This window comes from Hyla sarda, chromosome 1 (assembly GCF_029499605.1).
Source record: "Hyla sarda isolate aHylSar1 chromosome 1, aHylSar1.hap1, whole genome shotgun sequence".
NCBI classification, from domain to species: Eukaryota; Metazoa; Chordata; class Amphibia; order Anura; family Hylidae; genus Hyla; species Hyla sarda.
In genome coordinates, this window is record NC_079189.1 from 502,219,861 (window position 1) to 502,239,306 (window position 19,446).

The following is a 19,446-nucleotide window of genomic DNA, read 5'->3' on the forward strand; positions in this document are numbered from 1 at the left end:
CCCGGAGCACCCCTTTAATTTCCTTACTCCCTTATTGCCTCTAGTATCGGCCAGTCTCCGACACACTTTACAGAGCTTCAAGAGGCACATAACATTGTTGATCAGCCAATCACTGATTGGGGCGGGACACCCCTGCAGCCAATGATTGGCACATTAATTAAACAAAAATTTTCACTGGATAACCCCTTCAATTTTCCTTTTATGCATGCAGATGATTGCCAGGGAAACCAGTGACCTCAGAGATTACATAACAGTGATACAGCAGAGCAATAACTAAACAAATGAAGTAATATGCGGTAAAGTATGAACTTTTGCTTAAAGGGGTGTTCAGAGATATAATTACTTATCACCAATCTATAAGATAGGGAATAATTGTCAGACTGCAAAAGGTCAGACAGCTGAGACCCACACGATCCCCAAAACGTACTCTGTGTCGTAGTCAAGAATGGAGTGGCAAGTCACACAAGCACACCACTCCTCCATTCACTATGGAGCTGCCACGTACAATGCTGTAGATATAAGTACATGTGACAAGTTCGATTATGACAGTCAACATCGATCTCTCCCAATCTTTCAACTCACACTCGGCTAAGAGTGCATGTACTCTAAATGGAGAGGGTGGAGGCTTATCTCATCAAGAACAAAAGAGTTGGGCAGCAAAAATCCAACATTCCCAATTCTTTAGAGATCAGAAATATCACAAGGTCACAATTACTTTTATAGGTTTAAGTCATAATGAAATTTGCATGTTCAGCCAACACATATTTATGAAATTTGCAATAATCTTTTTGTTCATATTAAGCAATTTACACTCATATCTGCTAACAAAGGATACAACTGTTTGTCTTTTGTATGTATAACAAATCCAGTGTGGTTCTAATGGGCTTGACATAGATCTTCAGGTAAGCAATGTTACCCTTACCTTGGATACACTGCTGATGTAATCAAGCTGGGGGGCACTTTCCTTATCGACTTGGTTGCAAAGATTTTGTAGGGTAGAGGCATAGTCCTTGTCACTTTTAATTCTCAAAGCCATGAATTTTTTCACAGTTTCCAGCAGACGCAGCTCCCAATCTTGAAGCTTTAACAAAGCATCATGTGAAAACTTAAGATCCATGCCAAACCCCATCTTCACCAAGGCACTTAGAGGGTCTGGTCTTGAAGGACAATATTCTTTTGGTCAGCACATGCCCGAATGTCTGAAAGAAAAGGAAACATCAATGTGCTTGAAATATCTAGAAGGGTATAACATATAGAACAAGTGTTCATTTTCTTACAAAAGTTTATAGCAAAATGCCAAAGCGTTTCACAGAGAAAACAAATATTACGCAAAATTGCTTGTTAGAAATCCAGATACCAAAAACACTGAAAAAACGCTGCATGTAAACTAGTAAAAGAAATAGAAAAAATTCAATTATCGGCAATCACCCAAAGCCACAGTACTGTATAAGGTATGCTGTGCCATGAACTGCAAGTTACCAGTGCAGAGATACACCCGATCTGTCCGTTATTCTAGGTTTCAGGAAAAAAAAAAAATCTTTGACCCTTGAGAAAATAAAATTAAAGTTGGGGAATAGTGTGTAGGGATGTGTCCACAAACAATGACAATTTGTAATATACGAGCAACCCATATGTGACAGTAACTTTTTTTTTTTCTTTTGTAAATGGGTGGCTTATTGTATTTATACCACTCTTTAAAGTATTTTCATATACCTCCTGGTTTCTCTCTAGGACTTACTGTCTGTGTGCTCCCATGAAGCTGACAGGACCACCACCAGCCAAAAGTGGTTTGCACCATAAGCAGCACTGTTTCATTTTTTGTTTTCACCACTGACAATCAAAATGTAATAAAAATCCCCCACAAAACACACCCTGTGAACGCAGCATACAGTCATACATAGAACAAATGCTGCAGATTTGGCACAAGGGACAATCTGTACCATTTCTGCATTCAATTGGTAGCTATCCACAGCCATCACACCTCTCCCATTGACATCAATGGAGGGCAGGGTGCGTGAATTACGGCCACCTGAAGCCGGTGTTCTAAGTGTTCAGAATGACGGGAACTGGGCCAGACCCCCTGCAATCAAACATCTTATCCCCTATCATTTGGATGGGGAAGAAGTTGTCTAGGACCAGAGTTCCCATGTAAAGAACTGTACTGAACAGAACTGTACCTAAGGTACATAACCCTGTTACAAAGGTAAATGCCAATACTACTTTAAAACATGACATATAAAAATATGAAATAAAACATCTATAACTTATAGATATGTGAGGTTGGGTTCACATGTAGTATTTCATTTAGTATTTTTACCCAAAACCATGAAGACGAGCAATATAAAAAAAAAAATTAAAAAAAAAAAAGGTGTAAATTTTTCTATTATAGTGTTATCTATGCGTCCAAACTGTTTCTGATTTTGGCTTAAAATACTGACCAAAATACTATGTATAACAAAGCCTTACAAGAGAACCTGTCTTATGAGTAATGTAATTTCAAGTAGCGTTTCACAAAGTTTTTATAGTTAAAGGGGTACACTGGTGGAAAACATTTTTCTCCCCAATGAACTGGTGCCAGAAAGTTAAACAGATTTGTAAATTACGTCTATTAAAAAATCTTAATCCTTCCAGTACTTATTAGCAGCTGTATACTATAGAGGAATTTCTTTACTTTTTTAATCTCTCTGCTGACACCTCTGTCCGGGTCAGGAACTGTCCAGAGCAGCATAGGTTTGCTATGGGGATTTTCTCCTGCTCTGGACAGTTCCTGAAATGGACAAAGGTGTCAGTAGAGAGCATTGTGGACAGACAGAAAATAAATAAAAAAAGAAAAGAATTTCCTCTGTAGTATAACGCTGCTAATAAGTACTGAAAGGATTACAAATTATTAATAGCAGTAATTCACAAATCTGTTTAACTATCTGTAGCCAGTTGACTTAAAAAGATCTAAAAAAAAAAAATAATAATGTTTTCCACCGGAGTACCCCTTTATGGGTGGACTCACAAATGCTGTTTCCAATACAGGAGAGATGACACATCTAAAACTAGAATATCAAGCCAAACAAAAATTATAGGATGCATCTGCTTGTGCACCAGCCACGTTATCTTTGATGTAGGAAAAGGATTAAGTGTAGGTTAAAGGAAATTTATCATCTAATTTTTTTTTTTTATATTTATTAAAGCAGTGTTCCCAAATCAGGGTGCATCTAGTTATGGCAAAACTACAACACTCAGCACGCCTCCGACAGCAGCACCAGCAGTATCTTATTTTAAACAATAGGATTCTGCTGCACCATGCACATTGCCGTATTTCCGCAGCGGAAAACGTATTCAAAAATGTATTTCTGTGGAATCCATTCAGAAATGCATTGAGGTCAAGGGAGACAGCGCATATCCAAGCAGTCCTAGCAGCGAGTGATTTAGACCGTGCCTGCTGTGCATGGAATGTCAGCCCGGAATTTCTTCTAGCAGATATTGTGAGGCGTGAACGGGCCCTAAGGGCAGCATCATGTGGAACAGACCAGAGGCTCTTAACTACCCCTCCTTGTGGGTGGCACAGTGGCTTAACAGTTAGCACTGCTGCCTTGTAGTGCTGGAGTCCTAAGACCAAATCCCACCAATGGAAAGATCTGCAAGGAGGGTGTATGTTCTTTCTAGAGAATGATCATTATGGAGTTTACATTATGAGTGAAATTGGGGACAGTAATACTTTTTAATTATCTAATAAGAAACCTACATTTTTAAAAAGAAAACAGACAGTGGATTCACCCGCACTAAACGCAATACATGGGGTTATAGTGCGGGTAAACCTGTTTACAGTGACAGGAGTGTGAAAATAAAAAATAAATAAATACTTGCCCAAGGGACTAAAAGGGGAGCACAATCTACTTTTTCCTCATGACAATCCACTTGTCCGGGCCAATTTTTGTTTTTTGCACTCTCGTTTCCTCCTCGCCCAATAATAACCATAAGGCCCTATTCACACAGTAGAATTTCCGCTCATCCACCCCAATTCCGCTTCCGCTTGTGAGGATTTTGTGCGGAATCCAAGTGGAAATTCTGCACAAGTGTGAATGGTAGTGTGGACTCCTATAGAAGTATATTGGGCTTTCATTTGAGGAGGAATTCCTCAAGTGGGATTCCGCTTGAGGAAATTCTGCTGTGTGAATAGGACCTAACTCATATTTTTCCATCTATAGACCCATATGAGGCCTTGTTTTTTAGGGGACCAATTGTACTTTCTAATGACACCTATGATATTTCCATAACACATGCTCCGTAGCAAAAAAAAAATTTATATTGGTGAGGTGAAATTAAAATTTTACAAAAAATATAATTTAGCAAATTTGGTGGTTTTCTTTTTTACGCCATTTACCTTTTGGTCAAGCTAACATGTTATTTTGATACTTTAAGTTGGCCTGATTACAGCAATATCAAATTTGTATAGTTTCCATTACAATTTTAAAAATGTTAGAAAAATTCTGAACTTTATTGAATTTTTTCTTTTAATTGCCATTTTCTCCCTATACCAGGCTGTAAGAGGGCTCATTCTTTGCGCCATAATCTGTTGTTTGTATCGGTACCATATTGGTATTGATCTGTATTACTTTTTTTCCGGGATGTTATTAAAATTGCAATTCTGGGGTTAGGTAATTTTTTTACATTTACGTCATTTACCGTATGGGATATATAATGTTATATTTTAATAGTTCAGACAATTAGTTTATTTTTTTAATATTTACATGTTTTTTTTTTTAATAACCTTTTATTATACTTTTTTTTGACACTTCACAGATTCCTCATTCTATTTAACTCCATTGATCTTGAGCCCGCTCAATACTTGTCAGGGGGGTTTCAGGTCCAGCCCTGCTTGCCAGAAGCAGGACTAGAGGCCTAAAAAAATTTAGCTGCCCTGTGCTCGGAACTACATGTCCCGGGTGTCGGGCGATAGGATTTCCAAATTCCTGAGTGAGTTTTCACTTACCCGGATACACAGTCCGGCTTCGGAGTTACAGGATACCTGTTTTATTAGCTGGCATTGCTAATCTGGAAATGTGTGGGTATGCTCAATGTAGACGGGACCTGCCATATCCAGCTACCTCGCCTTCGTCCCCTCAGCACTGATATGTCCACCCACCTCACGCTTATATGAGGAATATTCATGAGGTGGACCGGCATATAGGTGCAAAGGGTATGGAGGTAGGGATGATAGTCTGCTATGCTTAATGGAGGCAGGACCTATTTCCAGATTAGTAATGCCAATAAATACAATAGGTATCTCCAGAACCAGACTGCAGATCCGGGTAGGTGATACCTCATTGTAATCTAGTTCGCCTGCAATATAACCATGTGTATTGGGTTTAGTGCAGGTGAACCCGCTGTCAGTTCATCATTGTGCTGCACATCTATTTTATGTGTTCAAATTTTTGTGTCTCCATTTATTTTACACACAAACACAAAAATACACATTTTGATAAACCAGTGGAACAGTTCCTGTGTTGCAACAAAGAAAAAAAGACCCATTTGCAAGATGTTAAAAATAAAAAGAATAAAGAGAAGTATGTAAGCGAATTCAGGTTCCACTGAAATGTATTAATCCGCAAAAAAATATGTTGGAAGACAATACTGTAACTCATTTACACATAATGCAAGTAAACACCAAAAATACAGTTAACCTAGTGCAACATAACAGTAAATATATAGTTGACAGTGTCCCTATTGTTTCCTAAAACGTCTGGTTGTCGAAGTGACAAGCCAGAAGTGTTGCAAGGATCTTGTGGGAGAGATAGAGTGAGCAGTGTAGGGACCACAGCCTTCCTATGAGCCCATACATCACTCAACTTTGCACAATTTTCAAATATTAGTGAAGGAAATTAAAGGGTTACTCTGCCCCTAGATATCTTATCCCCTATCCAAAGATATGATGTCTTATCGTGGGGGTCCCGCAGCTGGGGCTCTCACAAGGGGCATGGCCGAAACATGCTGGCCCCCGCCGCCGACACCCAGCATTTTAAACAAATGCTGGGTGCTGCACAGGGATTTCAGGGGTCCCAGCTGCGGGACCCCCACGATAAAACATCTTATCCCCTACCCTTTGGATAGGGGATAAGATGTATAGGGGCCGAGCAACCCTTTAATTTTCTTCACTAATATTTGCAAATTGTTCTGAATGAAGGGGCACCGGACCGGATTCATGCACAGCGGCTGTAAGTGCCTTTGATATGGGTCATCAATAATATTTAAAATGGCCATTGAACAAGAGGGTGGGGGGAGGGGGGGTAAAAAAAAAAATACAATGCCTGAGCTTAGAGGATGGTCACTTGGCTTTTTACCTATTACAGATATGACACATAAGAATGGAACATTCTGCCTTACCCCAAACAAATTATAGGAAATTATTTTACTTAATGGCATATATTGTATTAAATTCATATATTGCATATATTGTTTTAAATCCCAGTCAGATGTTTATTGCTCCACCTGTGGTTTTTGTGATGCCTGAATTCTGAAGTATGGACTTAACAAACAATATTCTTGCAAAAAGTGATGACAGATCAGCTTTACAGAAAGAAGGTCTTGTCATGGACCAACTTATTAAAATTCTATAAATTACCATTTAGATTGGTATCCATACTGTTTGCTGTAAGAAAAGCTCTATCACTATAGTTCTGATGTAAGACGCATTATCATCCTATTTTCTATCATGAAATGAGGACCGTGGCCAAAATGGCTTTGTACACCCTTGCATTGACTGTTGAGTTAACAAATGTCATCTCTCCTGGTCCTTTAACAGAATAATTGCCACATAAATCTGTTCATGCTCAATCTACATAAAGTTAACAAACCGCAAAAAAAATAGCAACTACGGTACTTATTTCTGTCTCACGAAAAAGGTCTTCCCAGAGAACATGCTGGAGATATACTGTCCAATATTTACTCACTGGTAGGGGCCATGGCCTTTCCTAATAATGTGCAGCACTCATGATGAACTGCAGCCGCATTGTTTTCATTAAATAGTAAAAAAAAGGGATCTGGCTGCTTCTCAAGTTCTGCTGTAGTGAGTAGGCAAGGGCGGAGTACGCTGAGCCTCCGGAATACTATCTCTTCCTTCTTTCTGAGCAAAATAGTTAAACTTCTACAAACTGTTGTATGCACACGTGTTTCTACCCATCTTTCTGATTCACATTGTGCCCATCTGTTTGCATTACAGAGAATATGTTCACACTTCATATGTGGGTCAATTAAATTAAAACGTAAAGTGTAGATCACTAGTGATTCAGCACGGTCCATTTACAATTTATACTGTTATTTTTTGGGAATTAAACAGGACTGCATGTGCTTTGGAGATCCACAAATACAAATGGGGGTGACGTGTGGGCCACCACCCAGAAGAAAAGTTATATGCATGGCCAAAAAGTTAATACAATAAAATTACTAAGTTGCATAATTATGCATAACTATACATTAATGAATAATTGCAGTTGCATTAAATAATTTAGTAGCAGAGTACTAATGTCCAGATATAGTGCTACTCTGCATGTACACACACACAAACAACTTATTGTGTAAAGTTAAATGAAACAACAGCTACACACACACACACACACACACACACACACACCCCATGTAAGGCAAATCAAAGGTACTCTGGTATGAAACAACTTATCCCCTATCCTCAGGATAGGGAATAAGGGTCTGATCGCAGGGGTCCAACCGTTTGGACCTCCTGCCTGGTGCCCTGGCTTTCAAGCGCTGCACAGAGCATGGTAGATAGGCCCCCTCCATGTATCTCTATGGCAGAGCTGCAGATACCCAGGATGCTCTGTGCTGTGCATGACATAGCCTTGTGCATGGGGAGAGCCATGGTGCTGAGCAGGAGATAGCAGGGGGTCCCAGAAGTCAAACCCCCACGATTAGAAAGTTATCCCCTATGCTGTGATATTCATGGTTTTAGTTAAGTTTACCATTGTTTTAGTCCATAATGAAGTTCTTAGGCAAAGCTAGATCTACTTATTTGGCACACAATTTATTTACAGGTGCACGCTTTTCTCCTATCTTGATTTCTTACACTGACGTTTACTCCTTAGAAAAATGAATAATCAGAGAGAATTCATTTTTCTGTGATATGTCATGTAAATACTGCTACCTGTTGTGTGACATTTAGAATAGTATGCAGTTTCAGGATGAATAATTTGAGGGAACAGTCTATTGAAGTGTATTGAAGGACCTAAAGGCAGCTGCTTCTGACTACAGAGGTAAATGTCGTAGTCAGACTCCACTAATTAACTACAAGATTATTAAAAGGGAAGCTACAATAAATGTAAAGGAAAATGGACAGCAGGGCCCCCTACACTAACCTGATACAGTTTATGTAAGCATATAGGGGAAGATTTATTAAAGCCTGTGAGGAGAAAAGTTGACCAGTTGCCCATGGCAACCAGAGCACTGGTTGCCAATATATTTTCTGGAAAGCAGTTAATCCTTCCAGTACTTAGCTGCTGTATACTCCAGAGAAAGTTGCATAGTTCTTTTGAGTGTGACCACTGTGCTCTCTGCTGACACCTCTGTCTCTGTCAGGAACTGTCTAGAGAATGAGCACATCCCAATAGTTGACGTGTACAAAAGTGTCAGCAGAGAGCAATGTGGTCAGACAGAAAATAATTACACAACTTTCTCTGGAGTATACAGAAGCTGCTTTAGATTTGTTAATAAAAGTAATTTACAAATCTGTTAAACTTTCTGGCAGGAGTGGGGTACCCTTTAATTGATTTAGCGACTTCGTTTTTCAAGATAACTACAACAGAAATGCCAGTCAACTTACATTTCACTACTTAACAGCAGCTGGATTAGGGTCCACTCCAAAATCCACTTATTTATATGGTCTTCGATGATTGATGCAACTTATCTGTTTGAAAGAAAAACAAAAGATGACATCACACAACAGTTTACTTAGCTACAATAATTTTCCATTAAGTGTTACTGTCATTTAACATTATTACAGTGACTGTATTGGGTTTAGTGCGGTTCACCTGCACTAACCCCAATACACTAGGTTATGGTGCAGGTGAATAACATTACACCAATGGGTCACTTACATAATTCTGTCTGGTAGATTAAAAGTTATCCCTCTCGACATCCACATTGCTATAGTGTTGCTGTGCACAGTGGAGGAGGGGAGTGTCATGTCCACTGATCTGATGAATAATAGCGAAGTGGGAGCCTACATGGTTGCAGCACCTGGCTCTGCTACAAGAGCCGAGCACTCCCATGCCCACAAGCTCTGATTCACAAGGATGGGAGAATGAAAAAGGTTCAATTTCATTAAAAGGTCTGGCATAGGGCTGTGTATAGGAGGCAGTGGAGCACAAAAGATTTATTTGGTTATATCTGAAACCTTGCCCAATCAATAAATATACCTGGGAGAAGAATGCTGCTGTGCACTTCTCTCCATGGTTCACCACCCGATCAAACTCAATGCAGGAGAGAGGTTTCATACACTTACAATGGAGTTCATCTCCAGCTATTCATCTCCAGTCGGATTGAGCTGCAAGCCGAGGAAAGACACCCACAGCTACGCACTTCTGTCTGCTACATCAAGTGATCAGTGGGGGTCTCCGTAGGGAGATCCTGGTCGATCAAAACTTTTCACTGTCTGTGTGACATACATGTTTTTGGTAAATGACAGTAGCGTATCATTTGACACACTTTACACATTATTACAAATCTGCTTGTTCTCTTCATTACACTTATGAATGTTCATCAAATGAGGAAAAAAATATGGTTGCATCTTGTGCCTAGTAAGCATGCAAACAGCTTTAGTGCCAAACCTCCTTGTAGGCCCAAACAAAACTGTCAGATTCTAAAACAATCTTTGAGACAATCTTCAAATGTGACAGATCACACGTACAGGATCTGCTGCATATTTTTTACAGCCGATTCTGCTACCCATTAACGTCAATGGGTAGCAGAATCAGCTGCACAAAATATGCAGCAGATCCTGCAGAATCAGCTGCACAAAATATGCAGCAGATCGTGTACGTGTAAACGTAGCCTTAGGGTACGTTCAGACGAGCGTATTCACAGCGTATTTTACGCTGCGGATCCACTGCTGAAGGACTGCTACAGGGTGCCTTTAGATGTGCCTGCTCGGAGTGGCAATACGCCACTACGAGCAGACACACTGAAGCAATGTGCGAGTCGCCGCGCATGCGCAGTTTACTCGCACACATTGCGGCTGCTCCCCCTGCTCTATGAGCTAAGCCAAGAGCAGCTGCGATATGCGAGTATACTGCACATGCGCGTAGTGAATCGCTCATCGCAGTCTGTCTGCTCGTAGCGGCCACTCCAAGCAGGCACATCTAAAGGCACCAAGTAACGGTCCTTCAGCAGTGAATCCGCAGCATAAAATACACTGTGGATCCACTCATCTGAATGTACCCTGAGGGTGCGTTCACAGGTGCGTATTTTTGCTGCAGATCTGCTGCAGATTTTGCTGCCCACTGACTTTAATGGGCAGCAAAATCTGCAGAAGCAAATACGCACGAGCGTTCACACGGGTGTATTTGTCAGCGGATCCGCAGCTGCACATCCGCTGACAAAGGTCCCTAAAGTGCTGCCTTCTTTGTGCCTGCTAATAGCGGCAATCCGCCGCTACCAGCAGACACACTGTGAAATGCGAGTCGCAGTGTATCCGCACATCCCGCACATCGCGGCCGCTCCCACGGGCTCCCTGAGCTACACAGAGAGCGGCCGCGATGTGTGCGAGTACCCTGCAGGGTAACTCGCACATCGAAGTGTGTCTGCTGGTAGAGGCGGATTGCCGCTATTAGCAAGCACAAAGAGGGCAGCACTTTAAGGGCATTTGTCAGCGGATCCGCAGCTGTGGATTCGCTGACAAATACGCCCGTGTGAACGCACCCTTAGGGTACGTTCACACGAGCGGATTTATTTGCGGGTTTCCCGCTGCGTATTTTAAAGGGGGCAGGCTTTTCTCGGCTGTCCGCAGCAGATTTTCCGCGGCGGAATTAACGCTCTGGAAAATCCGCGCAAGCCCCACTGAAGTCAGCAGGGTCTGCAGGGGATTTTCCTCAGCGTAAATTCCGCTGCGGAAAATCTGCTGCGGACAGCCGCAAATAAATCCGCCCGTGTGAACGTACCCTTAGGGTGTGTTCACACGTGCATATTTTCTGCTGCAGATCTGCTTCAGCAGATTTTGCTGCCCACTGACTTTAATGGACAGCAAAATCTGCAGCAGCTGATCTGCAGCAAAAATATGCATGTTTGAACATACCCTTAGGAGTATATTTACATCACAGAGGGAATTACCCTGCTCCAAGAGTTGCTCTTGCTTTGTTGGGTTTGGCCTGCTTGCAGGGAAGCTGTAAAGGCAGTTTGTTTCACAAACTGAATTGACAATAAAATTCAAGGAACTTAAATGGATACTACCGCCATTTTTTTTTTATTTATAGTGTATGCTGCCACCATTAAAAATAATAAAAACTTTAATTTACTTCCCACCGCTCTCCCGATGACGTTGATATTGCCTCCTATCCTCTGGCCCTGATCTACTTCTTGTTTTGGGGTCTGACACATCACATTTAATTGCCGGCTGTGCTCATTTAATTGCCGGCTGCATCGATGTCCTGCCTCAGGCAGACATAGGCTGGACAGTGTGATGTAACAGGTCTAGGCACCGGGTAAAAGGCAGTGCCAATGTCCATTACGTGACACTGTCGGACAGTCTATCACCGGATAAGGCGAGACATTGCTGCGGCCAATGTTTAGATAAGTGCTGCGTGACACGCTTGGCCCCAAAACCAGGAAGAAAAAAACAGGGGGCCAGAGGACAGTAGACCAATATTGGTGGCAGTAGGGAAGCAGTGGAAGTTAAGTTTATTATTTTAAATGCTTCCAGCCCAGGCATATAGGTTAACTTAGAGCCACCTCTTTTTTGCTGGACAAGATGTGTTTTTTTGCCCACACAATTAAGTGGTTGTCTCCTCCCTTTTTATCTGTAGTTGTTTCTTCACCTACTTTTCTCTCTCTATTCCTCCCATCCCTTCTTCCACTTTCCCAGAGTTCTGTTCTGTTAAAATACAGGGTGGGCCATTTATATGGATACACCTTAATAAAATGGGAATGGTTGGTGATATTAACTTTCTGTATGTGGCACATTAGTATATGTGAGGGGGGAAACTTTTCAAGATGGGTAGTGACCATGGCAGCCATTTTGAAGTCGGCCATTTTGAATCCAACTTTTGTTTTTTCAATAGGAAGAGGGTCATGTGACACATCAAACTTATAGGGAATTTCACATAACGTAACTTTATTCTTTCATGAGTTATTTACAAGTTTCTGACCACTTATAAAATGTGTTCAATGTGCTGCCCATTGTGTTGGATTGTCACTGCATCCCTCTTCTCCCACTCTTCACACACCGATAGCAACACCACAGGAGAAATGCTAGCACAGGCTTCCAGTATCCGTAGTTTCAGGTGCTGCAGAATGGGCAAAAAAAAAATTGGAACAGGACCCTCAGTTTACGCAGAAGATTTTGGTCAGTGATGAGGCAAACTTTTATGTGAATGGTGAAGTTAACAAACAAAACCACAGCTATTGGTCTGACACTAACCCACATTGGATAGATCCCTCCAAGACTGTTGGAACACAAAAATTGATGGCATGGTGTGGTATATGGGGTACAAAGATAGTGGGGCCATTCTTCATCAATGGAAACCTCAAGGCCACTGGATATGCGAAATTGCTACATGATGATGTGTTTCCCTCTTTATGCACTGAAGCTAGCATGTTCCCTGACTTTTTCCAGCAAGATGGTGCACCACCACATTATGGGTGTCAGGTCCGAGCATTACTAGATGAACAGTTTCCTGGAAAGTGGATTGGTCATCGTGGGCCAGTTAAATGGCTCCCAAGGTCTCCCGATCTGACCCCCTTAGACTTTTATCTTTAGGGTCATCTGAAGGCAATTGTCTATGCTGTGAAGATACAAGATGTGCAGCACCTGAAACTACGGATACTGGAAGCCTGTGCTAGATTTCTCCTGCGGTGTTGCTATCAGTGTGTGAAGAGTGGGAGAAGAGGGTTGCATTGACAATCCAACACAATGGGCAGCACATTGAACACATTTTATAAGTGGTCAGAAACATATAAATAACTCATGAAAGAATAAAATCATGTTAAAACCAAGCACATCATTGTTTTCTTGTGAAATTTCCAATAAGTTTGATGTGTCACATGACCCTCTTCCTATTGAAAAAACAAAAGTTGGATTCAAAATGGCCAACTTCAAAATGTCCGCCATGGTCACCACTGTGACGGACTGACTCTGCCACAAGTGACTTCTCCTTCTGGATGACACGCCCCAGCCTATCCCAGGCAATATCCCCAGGCAGAACTAGAGATTATTGCATCCTTGCACCCAAAGAACCAGGCAACACCAGTCTTCAGGTATAAAATCAGAACCCTTTATTGTGGAACAAGTGTCTTCTTTTATAGGAAGGACATCACAGGGGGAAGGGTCAGTAAAGACAATACAGGTGACAGTGAGTCTGGGAGATAATCCAATAAAGGTGATTAGCTCTCCCTATACAGTGCCTTGAGTGCAAAAAGGTGGAGGTGTGCAGAAGTTGGACTGTGTGCAAAAAGGAGAAGCATGTGTAGAATTAGTGCATTGTACAAAAGGTGAACCGTGTGCAAAAAGTGGACCGTGTGCAAAATGTGAACCATGTGCAAAAGGTGTATTGTGTAAAGGAGGTGTAAAGTGTGCAAAAGGTTGACCATGTGCAAAAAGGTGTATTGTGCACAGAAAGTGGACCGTATGCAGAAAGTGTATGAAAACAGTAAATAAAAGTATTTTAACTCTGAGCTTTATGTCACTGGACAACACCAACTGATGGGTACAAATAGTGATGTCCTAACGTCCATCCAAGTAGGTAGGGTGACTCTAGGATCCGTCATAACCACCCATCTTGAAAAGTTTCCCCCCTCACATATACTAATTTGCCACTAACAGGAAGTTAATATCACCAACCATTCCCATTTTATTAAGGTATATCCATATAAATGGCCCACCCTGTACAATAGTACATTCTATATGGATTTTTATTATGTATATATTACATTTGTATATTGCTTGGATTTACATTCTGCATTGTATGTTTCTACACCTATTGACTGTCTGGGGCAGGGGCTTATGGCAGATCCCTGTTCAGTCTGGTGCTCCTGTCTGTGAGAAGTTCTACTTTACAGTTTAGTTCTTTGTTAGAAACAAGCCGCTGATAATCAAATGCCAGATTAAAGAAATTTCAACTGTCATATTTTATTTTTAAAGTTACAGCAAGAGGATCACAATGTTTGGTTTGATGATAATTTCAATTGTTTCTTTTGTGTGCATATGGTGCAGGTTTTCTCAACTTACATTTTATTAGTTGCAGCACACTGTGAGCCTGTAGTCCAATGTACTCCTGATCTGCCACTATGGGGGAAGCTCCATCTGGTCATCTATTACCCCTGCATCACCTGCTGCTGTCTAATGAAAGCTTACTTCCAATAAGGGTATGTTCACACTGAGGAATTAACAAGGAATTCACTACCATAATTCGGCACCAATATTCCTCTCAAATTCTGCCTTAAATGAAAGCTTTGACGTGGAACCATACTCCACCAGTGGAAGCACATTAAAGTCAATGGGACTTTATTTTTCCTGACAAAATGAGTTTGGAGTGGAATTGATGTCAAATTTCTGTGCAGAACCAAGCCCAAAATTGCTAAAATAGTAGCATTTCTCCTCTTCCTCCTCCTCAAGATTTACTCTTTAAATCATAATTGTCAATAGTAGTAGACAATTATGTTATAGATTAGTCTAAGTGGACATAATGTGATATGAATAAATCTTCAAATATGTTCCTGACTAGGATAATGAACATCTGCAACATATTGCCTTTACAGACCTGTTGGGCACTTAAAGTGTTTTCTAGCTTTGCATCATAAAAGCGTATATATACACACACACACACACACACACACACACACACACCGTATCTATAGTATAAAAATTGCATCCTGAACAAAGAGAAATAGAATGCCAGCGCCTCCAAAAAACATGTAGAAAAAAATATGGTTAAAACATAACTTTTACAATGTATATGTTAAAACTCCATGGTTAACAACAAAAAATTGTAAAAACATTAGCACACCGACACATTTCGAGCTGATACCAGCTTTTAGTCGTGGAAAACTATGGATGGGATAGTGTCAGCTTTTATATTCACAGTAATTAACTTTCAATCCACTAGGAGAAAATGACGTGGCCTCAGTAAGGCATGAGACAAAATTCCTCCGCCAAATGCCAGAAAATGCAGAACAGAAAGAAGCAGGAATAGCACATGTGTAGAAAAGTCATGATGCAACATGCAATTGCACAAGACATGGAACATTATCACAGTGAAAGAAAAAGAGAAAGTAACAATGATGAAAAAAAAAGAGTGAACATATTAGAATATATACATATAGGGGGAGATTTATCATTAGGTGTCTATTGTAGACACAGATCTACCCCTTTACACTCTTGCTCAACATTTACAGAGGTTGTGTACGTCCATGATACATTTTGTGCAAATATAGAAACGCCCCCCATCACTCTACCGTGCACTCCTTCTCTACCTCACAGGAAAAGTGGATGTAGGGATTTTGTTCTATTGCTTTGAGGCCAGGATTCCATTGAGGTTTTATTTTTGTCCACCAGCAAAAACGCCAGAAAAACTGTCCCAGCTTTCTCCTGCATTTTGTCAGTTTTTCTTGCGTTTTTGCTGGTGTGTCTTCAGGCTACCACTACATGGGTCGGATGCAGAGCGCCCAGTCCACAGAGTGTAAGGAGGAGAGGAGTGATTGTACAGCATATACAGGGTGCAGAGCATCACTACTTACCTCCGCTGGCTGTATAGTATACAGGGGTGCATAGTGTACCCATGTTTACCATACAGAAGAACAGCAAGGAAAGAGTTAACCCACGCTGCTGCTGAGCAATTCTCGGTTAAGTCTTTGTGTGCTATCCTGTATATACAGCCATCTATAGATGACTGTATATACAGGATACAGTAGGCAGACATCAACAGGGAGAGCGCCAGAAATGTACTAAACTTTTTGTTGTTTTTTTTTCTTTTTCTTTGAATTTTAGATACATGAATGCAGAGGACTGAGTCAGATTTGGTGGACTGCGACGAACAGCATTTAAAAAAAAATGTCAATAAAAGGGTTAACGGGGGCTGTGGGGGAGTGTTTTTCTTTAATAAAAAAAATGTTTTCAATGTGTTGTGTTTTTATAACTGAATTTTCAGGCTTAGTAGTGGAAGGCGTCTTGTAGACAGAATCCATTACTAAGCCGGGGCTTAGCGTTAGCCCCAAAATCAGCTAGCGCTAACCCCCAATTATTACCCCAGTACCCACCGCCACAGGGGTTCCGAGAAGAGCCAGTTACAACAGGCCCGGAGCATCAAGAATGGCGCTCCTGGGAGTAGGCAGTAACAGGCTGGCGTTATTTAGGCTGGGGAGGGCCAGTTACAATGGTCCTCACCCACCCTGCTAATGTCATGCTCTTGCTGCTTGGTTGGTATCTGGCTGATACTGAAAAAATGAGGGAACCACACACGATTTTATTTATTTATTTATTTAAAAAAAACACGCATCGGGTTCCCCCTATTTTCGGTATCAGCCAGATACCAACCAAGCAGCAACAGCCTGAAGTTACCAGGGTGGGTGAGGGCGAGCTTCCTGTATACGCTGTCATCATTCATAATCCCCGCCGCTGGAACACGGGAGCTCTGATTGGTGAAAAGCTATTATGAATTATAATCCCCTCCGCCGGGAGAGAGGAGACTTTTTAAGTTAATAAATGCAGATCGCAGCGGGTCTGTGCAGAAGGACCCGATGCGATCTGCACCTCAGCCCCTGGACTATAACTCCCATCATGGGCAGAGTCTGTCCATGATGCGAGTAGTAGTCCTAAAAGTCCTGCAGCCGGGGGGATGTGCAAGTGCCATGCCTCAGCAGCGCTGCGGTACTACAACTACTCCCATCATGGGACAGATTCTGTCCCATGATAGGAGTAGTAGTCCAAGGGAAGATCGCAGCAGATCATTCTCCGGAGATCCGCTGCAATCCGCACTTATTAACTATAAAAGCCGGCGGTACATGTGGCTACACTGCGCTGCCTCCTATATACAGTTCTTCTAATTCATAACCCCCGCCGGGAGACGGGAGCTCCGATTGGTGGATAGCTATTCACCAATCAGAGCTCGCGTGTTCCAGTGGCGGCGATTATGAATTATGACAGCCGTATACAGGAGTCTGCGGGCAGCGCAGTGTAGCCGCATGTGCCACCGGCTTTTACAGTTAATAAATGCGGATCGCAGCAGATCTCCGGAGAATGACCTGCTGCGATCTGTACCTCAGCCCCCTGGACTATAACTTCCATCATGAGCAGAGTCTGTCCATGATGGGAGTAGTAGTCCTAACTGTCCCAAAATAGACACTTTGTTACGTGTCCTCCAAGGTGGTGTATATTTGCGCAAGAAAAGTGCTTTTGCACATTTTTTTTGTGTAAAAAAAAAAACGCAGTTAATAAATTCGATTCTACAGTAGAAAGTGCTCTACGGTTAGTAGACATGGCTATGAAGAACTCTATCAGATTTTGCGCAAAATGTGCAACAAATCTCTTGCGCAAATTTTTGCGTTAAAAAAAATACACAAAAAAAAAAAGCTCTATATACAATGATAAATCCCCCTCATATTACATACGCCTGGTCAATATTCCACTTCATTGCCACTATGCCGAGTCTAATATGTAGAAAAAACGCATATGATTTGCCAGATTAGTGTGAACAACTACACATGTAATGTAATCACAGAAAAGAAAATATAAATAAATGTCTTTAGCGTTATTAGGGCCAATCATATATGGACAAATATAAATAACCAGTTAATGTAGGGGAAAAATTTATGTGTCAAGCCTTACCAAATCTGTATGTACAAACCAATATACTAGCTAGTATACTCAAAAAACTCACTGCACGAGGGAATCAACACATTAAATAGCATATAAACCATAAATTCATGCTCCATCATATTAGAATGACATGCATCATACAATTTCCCATGGATATATCAGCATGTATATAATAAAGAAAGCTCCACCACAAATACATACACGTTGTTAAAGATGTAAATATGCAGAAATACAACGCATTGTAATATATAAAAAAGTAACAAAATACTGAACATAGGCAAAAGATGCATTATGATATATGGAAAAATCTATATGTATTATTATGCACGTAGAGATCACACATAATTTGTAATGCCAATAAAAGATGTACTAGGTGTTTGTGCATATGTGTGCATGTATACATATAAGAAAACTCAAAAAACATACAGTGAGTAGGTCATGTTTATGGGAAAACTAGTAAATATATAAAAGATCACTATGATGATTCATACCCTGTGGGGAATGTATATGAACAAGATCCAATAAGCCTCTCGATAATAATGAACGTGTCCTATCACCCCCTCGGCGAGCCTGTCTGACACCTTTGATATGACCCTGATGCATGTTCCACAGATGTTTTGTCAGACCAGATGCAGTTTTGCTGTTTACCATGGCAGTGGGGGTGCGTCTGAAATGCTCAGAGATAAGAGAGTCTTCAATTTTCGTGTGGTGCATCCTACATATTGGACCTGACACTTGCCGCATGTGACCAGATACACAACAGGAGTAGAGTTGCAGTTAATGAAGGTTTTGATTTGGAATTTCTTTTTGTTTGATGTAGAAAAAATTCCTTGGTATTGGCCATTAAAGTGCAGCAAAAGCATCTGGTGAGGCCACATTTAAAGCAGCCCTTACTCGATAGTCAGGTACCTCTGTCACTAGAAGACATAAAGTCACTAAGAGACAGTTGATCTCTCGTCCTCATTTCGCCAGACATGTTACCCTTCCTTTCAACATTTTAGATAATGCAGAATCCAAATGTAAAACAAGTAAATGTTAATGTAATGTATTATAGACTTGATTTCTTCTCTTTTTGGGGGCAAGAGTATTGTCAATCAAATATTGAGTACTGTCCTTGGAGTTTGGTTAACTGCTCTAGTAGGGATGGACAGAGCATAACCTCACTTTCTTAAGCACTATTATATTTCTCTACACGTGTTATAAATGTCTATTGTGGAAGAAGCTCTTTTGGCACCGATAAACTCGCTTATCGGTAAGTTTCTGATGATATGAGGGGGTGACAGCTGTTTGCATGCATGATGCTATTGCTTGCTGTTGGTTTCCGATATGGTTAGTCAGGATGGTACTGTTATTTTCATCTCCAACGAGCGTTACATAAAAAAAAATAATCTATTGTATTGTTGTTGTCAAGTTTAAAAGTAAAA

General features: G+C 41.0%; 1 protein-coding gene across 7 annotated transcripts in view; it reads right to left on the bottom strand.

Moving 5' to 3' along the window:
* Positions 1 to 19,446, bottom strand: part of FER (FER tyrosine kinase) — a 312,225-nt gene that overhangs the window by 257,080 nt on the left and 35,699 nt on the right. For all 7 annotated transcript variants that reach the window (XM_056537490.1, XM_056537495.1, XM_056537491.1 and 4 more), the window contains 2 exons: positions 8,822 to 8,905; positions 923 to 1,199 (listed from right to left, as the gene is read on the bottom strand). In XM_056537490.1, coding sequence (XP_056393465.1) covers positions 923 to 1,129 — 207 coding nt within the window. In that variant the 5' untranslated portion in view covers positions 1,130 to 1,199; positions 8,822 to 8,905. The remainder of the gene's footprint in view (positions 1 to 922; positions 1,200 to 8,821; positions 8,906 to 19,446) is intronic.